At 36.9% G+C, this 19,942-nt stretch overlaps 1 protein-coding gene across 1 annotated transcript in view; it reads left to right on the top strand.

Annotated features, from left to right (window-relative positions):
- ppp1r16b (protein phosphatase 1 regulatory subunit 16B) overlaps positions 1-19,942 on the top strand; it is a 69,056-nt gene that overhangs the window by 35,847 nt on the left and 13,267 nt on the right. Inside the window, exons 3-5 of the mRNA XM_022748248.1 lie at positions 1,308-1,453; positions 4,507-4,610; positions 9,917-10,041. Coding sequence (XP_022603969.1) covers positions 1,308-1,453; positions 4,507-4,610; positions 9,917-10,041 — 375 coding nt within the window. The remainder of the gene's footprint in view (positions 1-1,307; positions 1,454-4,506; positions 4,611-9,916; positions 10,042-19,942) is intronic.

Here is a 19,942-nt window from a genome sequence, read left to right as displayed (position 1 = left end):
CATGACAGATGTCTCATTTTCATTTCAAAGCAGAGAGTAGAGAGATGACAACACTCCAGTGGCTTCTCACGAAAGTGGAGGTGCTCTTTAGTAAAAACACACAGCTTTTTCTGGAAACAAAAAAGCATCTTGACTTTTACTCTTAAGTACACTATACACTGGAGTAATGGAAGGCTTGATAACATGAGACAAATGTCATGAACCAGACTCAAACCCACAACTTTATCAGCAAAAATAATAACATGCTTGCTGAGAGGCCCCTCGCAGACTTTGGAAACAAGGCTTTTGCTCTGAATCCTTTCTGATTATTTCTGACTCTCCTACTGTGACAAAGTAATCCCGTTCTTTAACCCCATGTCTGTCTATATATATATATTGTTTTTCTCTCTTGTCTTCTCAGTCGTCTTTGTTTTTGGTGAGCCGCATGGTGTGAGTGTGACACTCTCACACCAATTAGCTCTGATGGCGAAAACTGCTGTTGCTGACAGCAGCTCCATAGGAGGATGGTTTTCATGGAAAGTTCTCCTTCCTCTCCACCCTATAATAACACCAAGTTTAACAGAGAAAATACTCTCTGTCCCTGTGTCTTTGTCTCTCTCTGCAGATGGGTGTGAGTTATGGCTGCATTTCCAGTTTTGTCTCAGGTCCAGGGAACAACCCACACAAAGGCTGAGATGTCAGACTGACTCTGTCCAAATTGGCTTAATGTGTTTTCCATTTTGCACTCTGCAATACGCTGTTAAAGGACGTTGTTAGAGATGGGGTTTGACTTCTTTATGGACTTCTTGTTCGTCTCTGCTACTGGTGACAAATGAGTCTCTCTTCATTCTTTTCCTGCAGTGATGAAGGTGCTGAAGCGTACAGCATCAGTGCAGCACAACTGAAAAATTCACTGTATGAATTAAATGCTACATCAGACTAAAAGCTCCTTTTCAGCCAGCATTTGAAATTTTTCTTCAAACAAGAGGAAATTGTGGATCTCAGTTTGTCACCAGAGTTAACACATTATTTATGAAGTTAAAAAAACAGCAGTTTACAGCAGCAAGTGTTAACTTTGTTACATCTGACTTTTCTCTTTTGTTTTGTCTCTCATCCCGTCCCTTTGCTGTCCAACTCAATGCCTCTCACTGTCCTACCTCCTTGCTTCTTTCTGTCCTCCTCTCTACATTTCATTTATCTCTCCTCACTCTATTTCCTCTGTGTCTGCTCCAGGGTTTTAAGATATCACACTAGCGAGTATTACAGTATCAAAAATTAAACACATCTCTTCTCTCCCCCTTCTTCTTCTGCCCTCTGTCTCTACACAGTGTTGTATAGATAACTATGAGGAGATGGTGAAGATCCTGCTGGACCGAGGAGCCAGTGTTAACGCTCAAGACAATGAGCTATGGACACCGTTGCACGCCGCTGCGACCTGTGGCCACGCAGGACTGGTCAAGATACTCATCGCACAGTAAGTCACCAAGGTTTCCTGCAGTGTTTTATAGGAGGCTTCCTGCCTCTAATGTCAGAAGAGGTTCCTTTGTTTTTAGGAAATGTAATATTGCGCTTATTAGGCCTCAGGGAAAATGAGCAGTGGTGATGAGCCACCTTTCACAGCAAAGGCCACGTATTTAATGAGGGATAGTAACTTAATTGATATCAAGATGATATGCACCAGCATCTCCCTGATTCAGTTCAGCAGGTGATTGGTTGATTTATCGATCACATTGTAAGAACACTTCACATTATTTAGTCAGCGCATTGCATCACAGTGTTGTGGGAAAAAAACCTTCATTTTTTACAAGTACTAATCAGATGGACTATCAATCAATCAATGGCTGTATTCAGATGAGGGAGTGGGCAGTGCTTACCACCTATTTCCTGAGGAAAACACTGTTCACACACCTCAGTCTCAAGTAAACAGGCATAGCTGTGGTGTCAGATATTCAGGTATAAATGCAACCACTGTCCCCAGTGGGCCACAATAGGCAATTTGTAGGAACCTATGAATTATTTTTTAATTGAGTTCTGGGCAAGAGAAATGAGGTTTTTCCCAGATACAAAAACAACAGAGGATGCAACCTGGAGAAGCGCAGATTGATGGCAGTGCTCCCAGCAGTAGAGGAAATGCCAAGCCCACACTAGCAGTAGCATAAAAAAACAATACTTTTTTTTTCTTCTTTTTTTTTTTTTTACAAAGTCAAAGATTGGAAAAAGAATTGAAGGCATGAATGGCATCATTCTCCATTTTTTTCCCCTGTGGGGAAAGAAGCATAGGACATATTATGACTGGGAGATATGGTTGAAATCAGTATCACAATAATATTACGGCATATTTTTCCAATTTCAATATAGAATGTGTTGTGATATGGCAAATGTATATAGTCACCCCATTGATGTTTAAAGGTACTTGTTATTGCCTTTGGGTGACAGCTCTTGGTATTGTTATGTTTTATTGTGTGGTGCAGTCGTTCCTCTGTTAATTAAGGCTGGTCAACTTGTCATCCGCTTCTCCGGAGGGATTCCCCCTTGGTCAATGCCTCCGGACCGCCCCTCTGTGTCTGTGCCCCGGTGTTCCCTGTCTTTGGCTAGTCCCTCCCCTTTTGCATCACTGGTCCTAGCCGCCAATCACAAGCCTGCCTGGTCCTGTCCTCAAACTGATAAAAGCTGCTTCGTGAAAATGTCAGAGGCGGCTGTGATTCAATCTGAGCAGTCCGCCTCTGTGCCTGTGTTGTAACGTTAACTTGTGTGACAGTTGGCTCTTAAGTTAACTTTGGTCTTTTTGGTCTGTAAATTGATGTTAACTCGTTTGAAGCATTAGTTCTGTGATGTCAGGATCTGGACACTCGGTTAAGGTTAATTTGTTTGTTATTTTCATACTTTTCTTATTTCGGCACCACACCTGCAGATAATTCAACTGTCTAGTTTAATGCTAGGTCTTATGGTTGGCTGCTAGAGTGTGTTTTGTTTTTGGCAGGTAAAATTAGTATATGCAGGTCGGTCTTTATTTCGTTTGTTTCAGCTATTTTCGGCTGTAGGAATTCAGTGGGGATTGTTGGGTTTGGAAGCATGGTTTGTTTTGTTTGTTTCATGATTTGGCGCCACCCGCAGCCCTTCCCCTTTGTTCTTTGCCTCATTTGATTCATTTCCTGTTGATTATTTGGCATTCAAGCTTTGAATAATTTTGTGAAGGAGCTCTTCCATTATTGAGTGATATTTTGTCTTTGTAACCTGTGTTTTTTTGGTCGCTAAGCAGTAAAAGGCAGTACTTGCCTGACTACATCGGAAATATGTTGCTTCCCTTATTCCTAGACATCTGCAGATTGTAACAGAGCTATTTGTAAGTTCTACTATGGCTACATAGCCAACGTTTGCATTAACAGCTGTTTACTTACCAGTCTAGAAATGTTGAATGTTGTTGTTGAGTTCAGCATAAAACTTTCTCACCAAGAGCTGTCTCCAGCGGTGGAAAGCAATACCAGCCTTTACTCTTGTCTCTATCTTTTTTCTTTTACTGAAGTTAGCATGCTAACCAGCTAGCCCCGGCTGCTCAGAGGCCGTGTTACATGCAACAATGGCCGAACCACCACCCGCTCAAGGCTCAAATTTTGCTTTGCACAGAATCATTAATTTAGATAACAGAATTTGGCAAAACAATAACATGATATGATGATATCATCATGCTGTGATTCCAGCCCCAGGACATTTAATGATTTACAAATTGAACAAATTGAGTTTTTATTAGTCATGAGTTATGCAAATGTGATTCAAAATTCTTTAACACTGACTGAGGTTTTCCAGAGGCAAAAATGTCTTCATTATATGACACACCTGCACATTTGGACTGAGAATAGAGTCATATAATCTCATACATTGTAGACATATTTAATTAGGATTTAATAAAATTATCTGGCATACCAGCAATACACATGTACACACACAGAGAGGCGTGTACCGATGCAGACAAGTTAAGATACTGTGTGTGAACTCGCCTAATATTGTTTCTGCCTGTGTACATACAGGGCTGAATTACAGCCCTTATGCAGTAACTGGAAACAACACACAACACACACATACAAAACATACAGACACACTGCTACCATCTGTTGACATGCGGAACTTGTCAAACCATTCATCATAACACTTGGACTCATTATCCACAGTGAAATGAGTAATTAAAAACTGCTGAATAATGCAGGTCAACTTGTTCTGGACTGAAAGAATTTAATTAGCACCATCAATTAATGCTTTAACTGAGATTTATTGTGTCATTCCTGTCCAAGACCTTGAATTATAGATCAGCAGGTTTCAGTATGATATAAAAAAAAACGTCACAAATTTGATTTTACCAGTCAGTCATTTTTACCCTTTTGAGTGCCTTTGGAGCACAGATAATGGTAATTAAGTACAATATATGAAACGACTTTTCCTCTTCTAGTCCTCAAGCTAGCCACGGAAATTGTACATTTAGTAACAATTAATATGCCAGATTTGTTTAATTATTTATCTGCTCGTTTCCCACAGCGGTGCAGATCTGCTGGCGGTCAACTCTGACGGGAACATGCCCTATGACCTGTGTGAAGACGACCCAACACTGGACATCATTGAGACGGCCATGGCCAACAGAGGTAGAGTATAAATGCTTGAAGAGACGTCAGACCCACAGACACTGAGGTCCGAGGACAGAGTCTTTTGGATGAGCATATTAATTCAGTCTCACAATGTCTGCAGAAAGACTGAATAAATGACATAATGCTACTTCCCCATGTGCAGTACAGTACAGTGTCTACTTTCTTCAATATTAAGCCAGTTAGGCTTTCTGACCCTCATAGTCCTTGTACAACATGTTTTTGTGAAGCTGAGAGTCATACTGGTGTAAGATCAGGCCAGTACAACCTGTCCAAGGTTTTCATTCTGGCACATGTGCAGCTTACAGTGATAATGATGCCATACTTACCATCTCAAATTCTCACTAATTTGTTGAAACAATGAGTCCTTGATTTCAGGCACAGGCTGCCAAAAGCTGGCCTCTAATTTCTAGCTGGCTGAAATGACTGTCGCTAGCAGATTTACCTAGCTAGCTAATTGAGCGAATGTTAGCTCCATAAATTGGTTGAAAACACAGTCTGCACTTTTTAATGTTTCTAGCTGAATCGTTTTCAAACTTCAGTCCTGTGAAAGGGTTTTGAATATGCACTTGACGGCTATTTACATGATATTGGACTAAAAAAAATGGAAGCTAAAGCTGCCACGTAGAATACATGTCAATAAAAAAACATCGTAGGTCTTTTATTGCAGTGTAAAAGGTACAATCAGATAAACACAGTTTGCTCATGTGTTGCTGGTGTTGAAAAGACTAAAAATGATCCTCCAAACTCTTTAAGGGTAAGAATATCGCTCTTGCTAGAGCTCCTTCCGCACTGCTTCAGCATGTGAAGGAAAAAAGCTTGACGGACGTGTGTAGTTACAGTAAGATGTGATTGGAGAGGGGTTTAGCTAAAGTTGAATGTCACACAATTATATTTGACACTTGTTTTTGACGCACATTCCTTTTCTTGTCATATACAATGTAAAGTTTGCTTAACCTATGCAGCACTACATAAGTGTTTGAAGCTTCTGGCACAGGAACAGATTGCTGAGAAGGATGGCAGTGGGGCTGTGACCTCAGAAAGCACTTAGTGTCCCACACAGTCTAAGGATTGACACTTCAGGGAGCTCTGAGATATTCACAGTACTCTCACTCCCGACAGGATGCAGATTGCAGTACTGTATATTCCTGCTGTGTCACTGTAAACAGTCACAGTCGGCTCACTTTGTCTGTGTGACATGACTGAGAAAGAGTTCAAGGAGATCAGTGCTGGCATACGCATGGATGCACATCAGTGATGGAGGGGAAACTTGCACTTGTTTCTGATGTGTTTAAATTTCTGTTTGTGTGATACAATCAAACACTGACATAAAGAAAATCGTGGTGACGTTACTTACAACCAGACTGCTTAACATAAGCTCTTGTTTTATTTTTGTTTTCCAGTCTGCAGTTACATCTACAGGCAGGAGTGCGTGTGCATAGTTGGCAACAAGCGAGCAAAATCTGTGGTTGCAAGGGCTTTGATTTTAGAAGAAATATTATGGTATGAATGTCCAGATTGACTGCTATAATGTGGTTGGTTTATAGGAAGAGGAATTTTGGGAAATGACACTTATTCGCTTCCTGACAGTCAGATGAAAAGATTGAAAGCATGCTTAAAAAAACATGAAAACTTCAATTTGTTCTTTTACGGGAGGTTAATGCTGACCCCAGTAAAACGACTATATCAAGGCAAAAAGCCTCCTAAACCTTTCCGGCAATTTTACAGAAAGTATTTCAGATGCTTGTCTTGGAGTCTCATAGACAGAAAGTACCCCCAGATTAGCTATTCTACTGGGGGCAGTCCCACATGTGTGAGGCTGTGGGTTGCTGTCGATTTAGCATGTATTCATGCTAGAGGAGTTGCAGCAAACAACAGAGGGTTGAAAAGTGCTGGAATTTTCCCTGGTCAAGGTGCCCTTCAATATTGCACTAAAGCCCAAATGCTTCAGTGGCGCTGCTTTGTGGTAAACAGCAGAAGGCTGTGTGGAGGCAGGGTGGTGCTGGAGAGCAACATGAGCTCAGTCATATTTCCCTGGATAATTAAAGGTCAGGAAATCCCTGTTATGATAAGCACTGCATTGTAAACAAGTGCAGGGTTAATGATTTTGATAGTTTTAGCAGTGCAAATAGGACACATGACAGCCATTGTGTGGGTCGACTCATGAATGTGAGACAGTATTGAAAACCAACATACCGAGAGAGAGAGAGAGAGAGAGAGAGAGAGAGAGAGTGAGGGAGGGTGGGGGCTTGGAGAGAGAAAACAGACACTCGAAAATGAGGTTCTCAGCTTACAATAGGATCTCTCCAGCCGCAGAATACAGATAGCGGTACACTAGGTGAGAAGAATGATTATTAAGCCGATCAAAGGGAGAGCAGCACTGCTAATTGCTCCCATAATGTTCTCAGCACTGTACTGCTGGATAAGACTTCTCCACAGGGATGGGCACATGGGCTCTCTCTCTCTCTCTCTCTCTCTCTCTCTCTCTCTCTCTCTCTCTCTCTCTCTCACACTCACACTCACACTCACACTCACACACGCACACACTTTCACAGCAGTTGATATGTAGCATTGACTGATCTGACTCCTCCTTGATCCTCCCCTGTAGAGCCTAGTTCATCCGTGATGAGCCGCAGCGATAAGGCGAAAATGTCTACCAGGAATTAGACTGGTGAAAGAGAGTCGGGAATGTAGACAAAGTCAAATCCATTGGCTGCACAACTGACACAGTTGATGACATTTTGTCCCCTGAATCAAATTGAAAGACTAATGGAGGGATGAAAAATAGCATTTCTGAAGGATTATTTTAAAGGTTTCAGTGCTGAAATTATTTGTTGATTTTAATAATCGATTTGTTGTTAAAGTAATTTGTTGAGCAACATTGCTTTTCTCTTTTTTACATCACTCAGTTCAATATGTGTATTGAACTCAACAGTCCACTATCTTTATATTTAGAACTAGTGGTCAGGCAGAGCAATGCATTTGGAGACAACACCTTGGGCTCTGGGAAGCAACATTATCTAATTTGTCTGCAGATCTTGTGTGACCAATCAGTTTAAAACAAATTTAAACTTGCTCAATAAAGCACAAAAATACGATTACGATAAGATTTTATCCACAGACCACAGGCTTTAATCTACTTTATATCATTTTAAATTGAATATCTAGAAGTTGGTCTGTTGGTGAAGCTAAACAAAACATTTACAGAGATTTGCAGGAAACTGTGATGGATATTTTTCCCCAGTTGTCTGACATTTTATAGACTGAAAGACCACAGAAAGAAAAATCAACACAGCATTTAAATACTGAAAATAATGATTGGTTGTAGTCCAATTTAGGTTTACTGCTCACTACCCTTCCTGGAACTACAGTCCTTGGTGAAAAGGGAAATAAACCTACACGGAGCTAATGTGGGATGAGTGAGTGCTAAATAGCACTACTGACTATGATAGGCCATCGCAGGTGATAACAAATCTGTCAGTGATTCAGTCTTAAATCGTTTGCCATTGCAGGACACAGCTACACTTGAAGTTTAGCTCAGAAAAAGCTGGTCACAGTTTGTGAGGAATTAGGTGCTAGTTCTGTTCCACAAACCCATCTTTGTTCCTGATGAGATCCTAGGATCAAATTGCTCTTGTCTGGTTATTTATGTGACAAGATATGGACAGTTTTTCTGTTTGCTACATTTGTTGCAGTGTGACAATGAGGAATGTTTGTTGTATTTACATTTTTAAATCCTTTGGGGTGTTGTGTTGGGCATCACTACAAAATATGACAGAAACAAGGCTGGTGAGACTGATTCTTGCCGGAAACAAACGACAGATAATAGAAGAAAATCATACCTGGAAGGGTGCATTTCATTTATGTCGACAAAGGGGACCATCATCGCGCCGTTTCCTGCGCCTTTAAATACCCTCCGGCTGTGACTCTGATTGTGAATTCAGAGAGAAATACCACTTTCCCCCTTCGCCATTTTTTAGCACCTCTATCACGATGACTGGCCATCACATTGTGCTGCTGAGACGAGTGTGGGGACTGTGAAGCAGGTATTTAACTTTAAAATGGCAAGTTGGAGGCTAGAGTGTTTGATGGGTGGATAGATTTGCTTTAAGCCTTACTTGCCCAGGTTCAGTTTATAACTCAGTGTCACAATAAAGGTCATAGGGCTCAAATACTTATAGTAAAATATGTAAATTAGGTGATGCCTGACTACTTCTACTTTTTATTTCACATTAAATCTCAGGGGATTGTTTTCCATGCTCCACAAAAATCCCTGAATAACATAAAAGAACCTAAATTACCAACTCCTGTGACTTTTCCAACTTCCAAATTTCCAGCTGCTTTCATTTAAGGGATCATTAACCTTCTCCTGCGGAGAAATAAATAAAAATGGTTTGTTTCTCATGTTTTCTCAAAAAAGGAATGTAATCTTATTTGCATCCACAACACTTAAACTAATTTATTGTAGCTTTAGACCTCATGGGCCTTATTCATCCTTCAAATAACTCACATTTAGTCCCACGCTGCAAGAATATAAGAGTTCTGACTGAGAGGCTGTTTTCATTATTGTTAATCGGACACTAATTTAAATTTGCTGGACAGTACAGTACATCACTGCTGAGCCGTGGAAGGATAAGTTTTTCCCCGAAGTGTGGCGGTCACAGTATTGAGTCCTACCTGGCAGCAGAGCGGTGGATTAACGGAAAAATTTAGAGTGGTTGTGACAGCCAGAATCACCAGAGCCTCAACTGGGCCAAGCACCACAAAACTTTGCCAAAAGACGAAAGGGAGGCCAGCATGAAAGAAAACTACTGTTTGTCACCCAGAGAAAATCATTTAATTTCTTTCAAATATTTAAAATCAAAATATGAATGCTGTACTGCATCTCTGTGTTGATCTTAAAAATGGTGTACCCATTTGTCAGAAAGTGATCATGTGAAACTTAATCTGTTTGTTATAACCATTAACATTATTTAAATTCTTTATTTTATTCAGAATGCTATAAATTGCTCACCTTTAAGTTTGGCTCTCGCTGTGCCCATTATAGATCACTGTGATGTGACAAAAAAACAGTGTCTGCTGCTGTCTCATGAAAACGTCCAGTCTACTTTAAAATCTAGAAAAAAGCTTTCACTTTTAAAGCGTTATGTCCCCACTCTATCCCACCTGAGTTGCTGCTCCACCCTCCATGTGCCTCAGATTTAAACTGCCCCTGTCAGCATGCAATGGTCATATATTAAGGCTGTCAGGAAATGAACTGTCTCCCTTGTGATGAACACTCTCCTTCCTGCGTGTGTGATTGACAGGCATCACCCAGGAGATGATCAATGAGACACGAGCGTCAACGGAGAGGAGGATGCTGGGAGACATTCAGGAACTGCTGAGACAGGGAGAGGAGGTCAACCAGCAGGACTCTCAGGGAGCCACACTGGTAGGAGACTGTTCTCTCCGTGTGTTTGTGTCTGAACCAACTCAGAGTTGTGGGCAGCACACGAGCCCTCAGATTTAGGGTATCTTGTGTCCCTGTGTAGAAAACTGCAGTTCAAACTAGCTCCACCTCCAGTAGCAACAACAGTAACATGCTGCTTACACAAAATTCTTCAGTATTAATCATCTAATAATTATGTCATATAAATTAATAAACCAGTACTTTTACCTTTTTACAACATGACATACAAACTAGGTCTGACTTTCTGACCTCTGTGTTTGTATCTCTTTTATTATTTTCAAATTAATCATAATTAATGGGCTTGCATGAAATTTGATGAACTTAACACTTTCCTGCCACGATCGTTCTAACCAAGCAAAAGCCTAGCAGTGACAATGTTACTTAACTCTCGAGAAACAAGTCTCTGTGACTTTCTCAAACCAGAGAAATTATGCCACTAAAAGCCTGTAAGCTGTTACAGGTGTGATGCCTGAGAAATTGTTGCAGAGACACACGTAACTCTTGTCAGATGATCAGGCTTCTTCACACAGTTAAGAAAAGGAAATGGTGTGTAAATATTCAGAGGACCATCTTTATTATAGATTCACTTTTTAAAGATTAAGTGCTCTGCAACACTGGCTCATGAGGCTATAATACCTTCAAAGCTAATCAGGCATTTAGAAACTCATTATAATCTTCTTGAAGGCAAATCAGCTGTATGATTTTTAAATGCTCTGCAGATATAAACCTGATCTGTTCGTGAACACCGAATACACCTGCAGTCATAAAAAAAACATGCTGTAGCGATAAATTAGAATAAACTTGTAATGATAAATATGTATGCAATAAGGAAAAATAATAATGCATTATATGAGAAGTGACCACCAATCATAAAAGCTAAATTTCACCGTGGAATGCATAAACCAATCCAAATTAGTGCTATCACAGCTGTTGAGTGAGACAGTCACAGCTATCTGAAATGAAACACAATCTCCCATGAGTCTAATAAATGAGCAAAAAGCTTGCAATTACAGAAAAACCGAAGTGTGTAAAGAAGAAATGATTAAATTTGAAACATAAGATAAAAGCTTCTAACATGGTGACTCATGAATTAACAAATATATGTGAAAAAAAGAAGATACTGTATCTGCATTATAATGAGAAATACCCAAAGCCTAGCAGAAGTGCAGTGAGCTGCATTCCGACCAAACAAATTCATGATATACAGTTGCTGTAGGTTTACAGGTAAGTATGGGAAAAAAAACCAGTTCTCAGAAACATTCTTATGGTTTAACATGGACTGTATGTTGTGCACACTGTTAAGGTACATAGCTGTTAATTTCTCTGCATGGTTCAGCTATCAGTACTACTATAATACATCTTTTTGCAGTGCTTTCTACCTAGACGATTCAGACTGACACTAGTCAGTCTGCACTGGTGCATACTGTTTCAGGGAAATAACCACAGCCTTGCCTTCCCCTGCTTACTTGGCAGAGAAGGGTGTGATGGGTGCAGCTCTGGGTACGGAGCAAAAACAAATGATAATGTGCTACATACAAGTAAAAGTACGCAAGAGCCATTTAAGAGGTCCAACCTGATGTATTTCGAAGCAATTTAACACTTGAACCTCCCATCACTACACTCTTGGGGCCTTTCCATGGGCCTAGTCTGGGTCTAATACATGACTAACTGTCAAGCAAAGTACTTAAATATTAATGCATCCAGCATGTCCTGTTCTGTTTGAATTATGCTTTCATTTTTACATGTTGTGTCAAATGCATTAGAGAGGACAGAAGTGTGCGTGAAAACGAAAACAAAGACAGGGGCATTTACTGACTCACAGCCACATTCCTCTGTGTGGAAATAAGTAAGTTGTTTATTAATGGGGAGGTGCACCGAGTAAAGTAGTCACCAAGTTTGTTTCCTTCAGAAGTGCAGAGAGCATTGATGCATTAAGAAGTCAAGTAGGGCACAAAAAATCTTAAGCGTATAATTTCCTGAGCGGAGCGTATAATGTCAGATGCCTTAATGAAGTCTTTATTATGTATCAGGGATTTAGCTACGCTGGGGAAACACAGTGACAGATCACTGGGTGAAAATAGCTAGGGGACATTACATGGTAGTAGCCCAAAATAACCCTGTTAAGCTTTAAAGTCTTACCACAGATTGTCTGATTGAGCTGCTTGTACCCCTGCTTTATGTGTCCTGTTAATCTTCATTCGAGCATGATGAAGCAAACTAGAGCATGCCTTATTAAAATCGCTGGCAAAGACAAGAGGAAGAGACCTGGAACTGGTCGGAAGTTATGTAAGGTTAATCTTTTGTTTTCCAGTGGAATGCATTTGTGTCCTTATTTTGATGCGCAGGCACAATGAATTCAATCTGCGTCGGTTGATCAAACTGTGAGAGGAGAAACAGTTTATTTTTGTAAAGTGAAAGTTTATTTTATTTTAATTGATGCAAACAAATGAAAAAAAACTCAACAAACTCTCACTATTAAAAAATCTGTCAAAAATACACAAGGCACTCACCAAATGATCAAATTATGTCTAACACAAAGTAAAAACTGGAACATTAAAATAACGTGTAACAGATCACCTTCCCCTACGTTTAAAAAAAAAAAAAAAAAAAAATTGGTACAAAACCTAAGTCTGTTGTCCCAGTTCTTACATTAATTTCATTTTAATAAACATTTTTTGGCAAGGTTTTTGAAAATAAGCTTTAATAGTAAGCTTGTCAGAAAGAGTGCTTTGCATAATGCATTGAAAATTAAACAGGAAATGCAGCATAAAACACTGAAAACACAAAAGCCATCCATCGTCATCCGTTATAAAACGTGTATATCTTTACATACACGCTTGCACGCACACACACACACAAACACACACACACACACAAACACACACACACACACACACACACACACACATACACACACACACACATACCTCCTAGCCCAGCATCCAGGCCGGCCCAAGGCCCAAGTAAACTAAGGAGGTGCTTAGGGCCCCCGTGGCCACAAGGGGGCCCCCAAGAGTGCTTGAAATGCCCCAGGAGATGTTTATGTGTGTGTATATACATATATATCAATAGTAGAGTATATATATATATATATATATATTTTAACAACTGGAATCGCCAGCATTTTAAAGAACCGCGCATTAGGCACCACAATGGGCTACGGTACTTGGCTTGGCTTTATTTGAAGGCTAAAGCTGTCAGATAAATGTAGGCCTAGTGAAGTAAAAGACACCAAAGGGTATAGAGAAGTATTAACTATCCTTCTACTATTGCCAATTAACGTTTTTCCATGTCATAATATTACAGAAAAAATAAAAACATTTTAATTGACATGGCACTGCCCAACGCACAAGAGCCGCTGTTGCTGTTTGGTCTGAGATTTATTTGATTACTATTTTTTGTTTTTTTAAATGTTGGTGTTTGCATTTTGCAATTGTTGTACCTGGAGATGAAGCACAAGTTCTCAGAGACCGGTCTGGCTGGACTGCACTGCAGCCAGCAGCCCTGTTGAGATTCATTAAGCTCTATTATAATTCCTTATTTGTTATCAACAATGGGGGTGATTGTTCCTTACTGCTTATAGCCATTAGCCTATAGGCCTACTATTTACAAAATGAGGAATTCTTGTGTGTTTTATTTGAATACCTTCAGGAAACATCTAAAACATGCCTATAATGATATTTTTATGCCCTACTTGGACTTTTAATGCCTTACTATATTTTGACTTTTAATACCTTACTATACTATGACATTTTTATGCCTTACTATACTATGACATCTTATGCCTTATTATACTAGGACTTTTTATGCCTTACTATACTATGGCATCATATGCCTTACTATACTATGACATCTTATGCATTATTATACTATGACTTTTTATGCCTTACTATACTATGACTTTTTTTTGCCTTACTATATTATGATTTTTTTCCCCCTTACTATACTATGTCATTTTATGCCTTACTATAACATGACTTTTTGTGACTTACTATACTGTGAATTTTTATACCTTACTATATTATGGCGTTTTATGCCTTACTATGTTATGACTTTTTATGCCTTACTATACTATGTCATTTTATGCCTTCCTATACCATGACTTTTTGTGACTTACTATACTATGAATTTTTATGCCTTACTATATTATGGCATTTTATGCCTTACTGTACTATGTCATTTTATGCCTTACTATACCATGACTTTTTGTGACTTACTATACTATGAATTTTTATACCTTACTATATTATGGCATTTTATGCCTTACTATACTATGGTTTTTTGGCCTTACTATATTATGATTTTTTTATGGCTTACTATACTATGACTTTTTAAGCCTTACTATACTATGGTGTTTTTATGCCTTACTATACTATGACGTTTTTATGACTTTTTATGCCTTACTATACTATGACGTTTTTATGACGTTTTATGCCTTACTATACTATGTCGTATTTGTGACTTTTTATGCCTTACTATACTATGACTTTTTATGACTATTTATGCCTTACTATGACTTTTTGTGCCTTACTATACTATGACTTTTCATACCTTACTATCTCCTGATGTTTTTATGACTTTTTGTGCCTTACTATACTATGACTTTTTATGCCTTACGATACTGTCGTTTTTATGACTTTTTATGCCCTACTATACGATGTCGTTTTTATGACGTTTTTATGCCTTATTATACTATGTCGTATTTATGACTTTTTATGCCTCACTATACTATGACTTTTTAAGCCTTACTACACTATGAGGTTTTTATGACTTTTTAAACCTTACTATACTATGTCGTTTTTATGACTTTTTATGCCTTACTATACTATGACTTTTTATGCCTTACTATACTATGACGTTTTATCCCTTACTATACTGTATTGTTGTTTTATGACTATTGTATTGCCTTACTATACTTTGATGTTTTTAATGACTTTTTATGCCTTACTATAACTATGACGTTCTTCTGAGTGGACTTTCTTATTGCGCTCACTTTACTGTTCGTTTTTGGTGACTTTTCATGCCTCTACTATTATCCTATAAGAGAGTTTATGCCTTACTAATTAAACTATGACTTTTTATGCCTTAGCTAATAACTAAGTTGTATTTATGACTTTTTTGCCTTACTATACTATGAACGTTTTTATGACTTTTTATGCCTTACTATGACTTTTTGGTGCTTACTATACTATGACTTTTCAATACCTTACTAATCTCCTGATGTTTTTATGGACTTTTTGTGCCTTAACTATAGCTATACGTTTTTTATGACTGTTCATGCCTTATTATATTGATGACTGTCTTAATGCGTTCTATAGGGCTATGTCGTATTTAATGCTTTTTATGCCTTACTATACTATGATTTTTAAGCTTGCTACCACTATGAGGTTTTTATGACTTTATAAACTTCACTGAATACTATCTCGTTTTTATGACTTTCTTATGCCTTACTAATACCTAATGTACATTTTATGACTTTTGTGGCCTTACTATAGCTATGAGTTTTTTATCCCTTAACTATAACTATGTTGTTTTTTGATGACTTTTTTTATGCGCTTACAATACTATGTCGTTTTTATGACTTTTTAATGCCTTACTAAATACTATGTCGTTTTTAATGACTTTTTTTGCCTTACTATAATCTATGACGTTTTTTATGACTTTTTTGTACCTACTATTTCATGACTTTTTTCTATGAGCTTTTTATGCATGACTTACTATGACGTTTCTTTATGACTTTTTATGCTTACTATACTAATGACTTTGTTATGCTTTACTTATAATTATGACGTTTTTGATGACTTTTTATGCCTTACTATACTCAATGAGTTTTTCGATATAAAACTATATAATGACCTTTTTTAATGACTTTTTTATACCTTACTATACTATGACATTTTTTAAATATGACTTATTTATGCCTTACCAATGACTTTTTGTGCCTTACTATAACTTATGACTTTTTATGCGCTTACTATACCTATGACGTTTTAATCCCTTACTATACTATTAATTGTTTTTATGACTTTTTATGCCTTACTATACTTTGATGTTTTTATGACTTTTTATGGCTAACTAATACTATGACGTTTTTTTAATGACTTTTTATGCCTACTTTACTGTCGTTTGTGTGACTTAGTTCATGGCCTTACTATACTAACTAACTTTTGTATGGCTTTATAATACTATGACTTTTTATGCCCTTACTATACTAAGTTGTATTTGATGACGGTTTTTTGCGCTTTATATGAACTATGACGTTTTTAATGACTTTTTATGCCTTGCTATGATTTTTGGTGCCTTACTATACTATGACTTTTTCATACCTTACTATGCTCTGATGTTTTATGACAGTTTTTTTGTGCCTTACTTTATACGCTATGACTTTTTATGACTGTTCATTGCCTTATTAGTATTAATGACTTCTTATGCGCTTACTATACTATGTGTCGTATTTATAAGACTTTTTTATGCGACTTACTATTACTTATGACTTTTGTTTAAGCCTTGCTACACTATGAAGGTTTTTAAATGACTTTATAAACCTTACTATAGCTATCTGCGTTTTTATGAACTTTTTATGCTTACTATACTATGACATTTTTGATGGACTTTTTGGTGCTACTATACTTATGACGGTTTTATACCCTTACTATATAATGTTTGTATTTTATGACTTTTTTATGCCTTAGCAATACTATGTCGTTTTTTATGACTTTTTATGCTTACTAATACTATGTCGTTTTATGAATTTTGCCTTACTATACTAATGACGTTTTTTATGACTTTTTTTAATGCCCTACCTATACTATGACTTTTTTATTGACTTTTATGCCTTACTATACTATGACCGTTTTTTAATGACTTTTTATGCCTCTACTATACTCATGACTTTTTATGCTTACTAAATACTCGATGACGTTTTTTTATGACTTTTATGGCCTTATCTCAAGCCTATGATGTTTTTGTTGGACTCTTTAATGCTTACTATACTATGACTCTTATTGAACTTTTTTATACCTTACTAATACTAATGACATTATTTTACTATTATATGCCTTATACATGACTTTTTTGTGCCTTACTATACTATGACTTTTACATACTTACTATACTCTATGTTTATTATGAACTTTTTGTGGGCCTTTACTATACTTATGACTTTTTATGCCTTACTATACTGTCGTGTTTTATGACTTTTATTATGCCCTACTGTACTATGTCGTTTTGTTGAACTTTTTTATGGCCTTACTATACCATGACTTTTTTATGCTTACTATAACTATTTTACGTCTGTACGGTTTTTTAAATGATGTATATGCCTTACTATATACTAATGACGTGTTTATGAGCATATGCTTGACTGTACTATGTCTGTATTTATGACTTTTATAATGCGTACTATACTATGACATTTTTTATGACTCTTTATGCCGTACTATACAATGACTATTTTATGACTTTTTAATGCCTTACTATAACTATGACTTTTTTAGCTTACTATAACTAATTGACGTTTTTGTGACTTTTATGCCTTAACTATAGCTATGTCTTTTTAATGACTTTTTATGCCTTACTCTATATCATGGACTTTTTATGGCCTTACTATACTATGATGTTTTATGATTTTTATGCCTTAACTATACTATGTCGTATTTATTGACTTTTTAATGCGTGGTAGACTCAAAGGGAGATGATTTGTCTGTAGTTGGGTTGATCCATTTGCGGTGCCTAGTGATTGTAGAGTCTTGTGATGGAATGTATGCGTTCTCAGGAAAGATATGATAATGGATAGTTCCCTTAAGTGATCGTTGGGTAAGTGACTGTGGGGGGGGGCATCAGGGCTCAGTATTATATAATCTAGTCCCCCGTCGTAGGGCATTGTGGTATCGTGCTGTTTATGCTTAACGTGGTATATGCCTCTACTATTATCATGCGTTTTTATGACTTTTTTATGCCTTACTATATATGACATTTTTATATATCTTCGTCTTACCTAATACCTATGACGTTTTTTCGACTTTTTTTGCCTACTATACTCAGTCGTTTATTCGCACATTGTTCATTTGGCCTTACTATAGCTATTGACTTGTTTCATGCCTTACTAAATACCGTATGTGCGTAATTGTATGACCTTTTTATGCCTTAGCTAATACTATGACTTTTTATGGCCTTAGGTATACTATGTCGTTTTTATGACTTTTTGATGCCTTACTATACTTGACTTTTTATGACTTTTTATGCCTTACTATACTAAAGTCATATTTTATGCCTTACTATAGCGTGCTATGTCATTTTTCTGACTTTGCGATGCCTTACTATACTATGACGTTTTTATACGCTTCACTATACTATGACTTTTTATGCCTTACTATACTATGTCGTTTTATGACTTTTTATGCCTTCTTTATACTTATGTCGTTTTTTATGACTTTTCATCGCCTTATCTATATCTAATGACGTTTTTATGACTTTTTATGCCTTACTATACTATGAAACGTTTTTTTAATACTTTTTATGCTTCTATACTTATGTCGTTATTTATGACTTTTTTTATGCCTTACTTAATAGTGTCTCTATATGCGACGTTTTATGAACCTTTTTATACCTTACTATCTATGACATTTTTTATGATCTTTATGCTTACTGATGATCTAATGACTTTTTATGCTTACTATAACTATGACGTTGTTTCATTGACTTTTTTAATTTGCCTTACTATACTATTGTCGCTTTTTATGACTTTTTATGCCTATACTAATACTATGACGTTGTTTTATGACTTTTTGTCTTTCTGACTTTTTATGCCTTACTATACTATAAACGTTTTTATGACTTTTAATGCCTTCCTATACTGTGATGGTCGTTTTTATGACTTTGTGCATGCCTTAGTGCTATACTATGAAACTTTTTCAATGGCCTTAACTATACTAATGTCCCGTAAGTGATTATGACTTTTTATGTTATGCCTTAGCTAAGTACTCATGGACTTTTTATGCCTTACTATACTATGTCGTTTTTTAAGGAAACTTTTTGTATGCTTACTATGACTATGACTTTTTATGAACTTTTTTTGGTGCCTTAGCTATACTATAGTCATATTTATGTCCTTACTATACTAATGTCATTTTTTTCTGACTTTCCATGCGTTACTTTATAGCTATGAACGTTTTTATAACCCTTACTATACAATGACTTGGTTTTTATGCTTAACTGATACTATGACGTTTGGTATGACTTTTTTATGCCTTACTATAGTACTGACTTTTTTAGTGCCTTACTATACTATAAGTCATATTTATGCCTTACTTATATCTATGACGTTTTTTTTTAGAATGACTTTTTATGCCTTACTATACTATGTCGTTTTTATGACTTGGTTCAATTCTTAATATACTATGACGTTTTATGACATTGTTTATACCTTTACTGATACTATGTCCGTATTTGTATGACTTTTTCATGCTTACTAATAACCAGTTGAGTTGGAGTGATACCTTATATGTTATGCTCATTAGGAGAGTTCTGATCTTGACAGGAGTTTTTATGCCGGTCTCAGACCTACACTCGCCACTTGCATGGCCTTTAGATAGCACTGATGAACTCCGCTCGGTGTCTTTTTTGTTTTCATATGTATCCATTTTATGTCTAACTATACTATGACGTTTTTCTTGACTTTTTATGCTTATTACAATACTATGTCGTATTTTATGAATTGTTTTTATGCTTTACTCACTCACGTGAGTAACTATGTACTTTTTAATGCCTTAACCTATACTATGTCGATTTTTATGAACTTTTCATGCCTTACTAGTCACTTATGATGTATTTATAGCCTTACTAATGCTATGCTTTTTTATGACTTTTTTATGCCTTACTGATA

This window comes from Seriola dumerili, unplaced genomic scaffold (assembly GCF_002260705.1).
Source record: "Seriola dumerili isolate Sdu_G_001 unplaced genomic scaffold, Sdu_1.0 BDQW01000121.1, whole genome shotgun sequence".
NCBI lineage: Eukaryota > Metazoa > Chordata > Actinopteri > Carangiformes > Carangidae > Seriola > Seriola dumerili.
The sequence above is the reverse complement of the archived record's forward strand: the minus strand, read 5'-3'. Positions and strand labels throughout refer to the sequence as shown.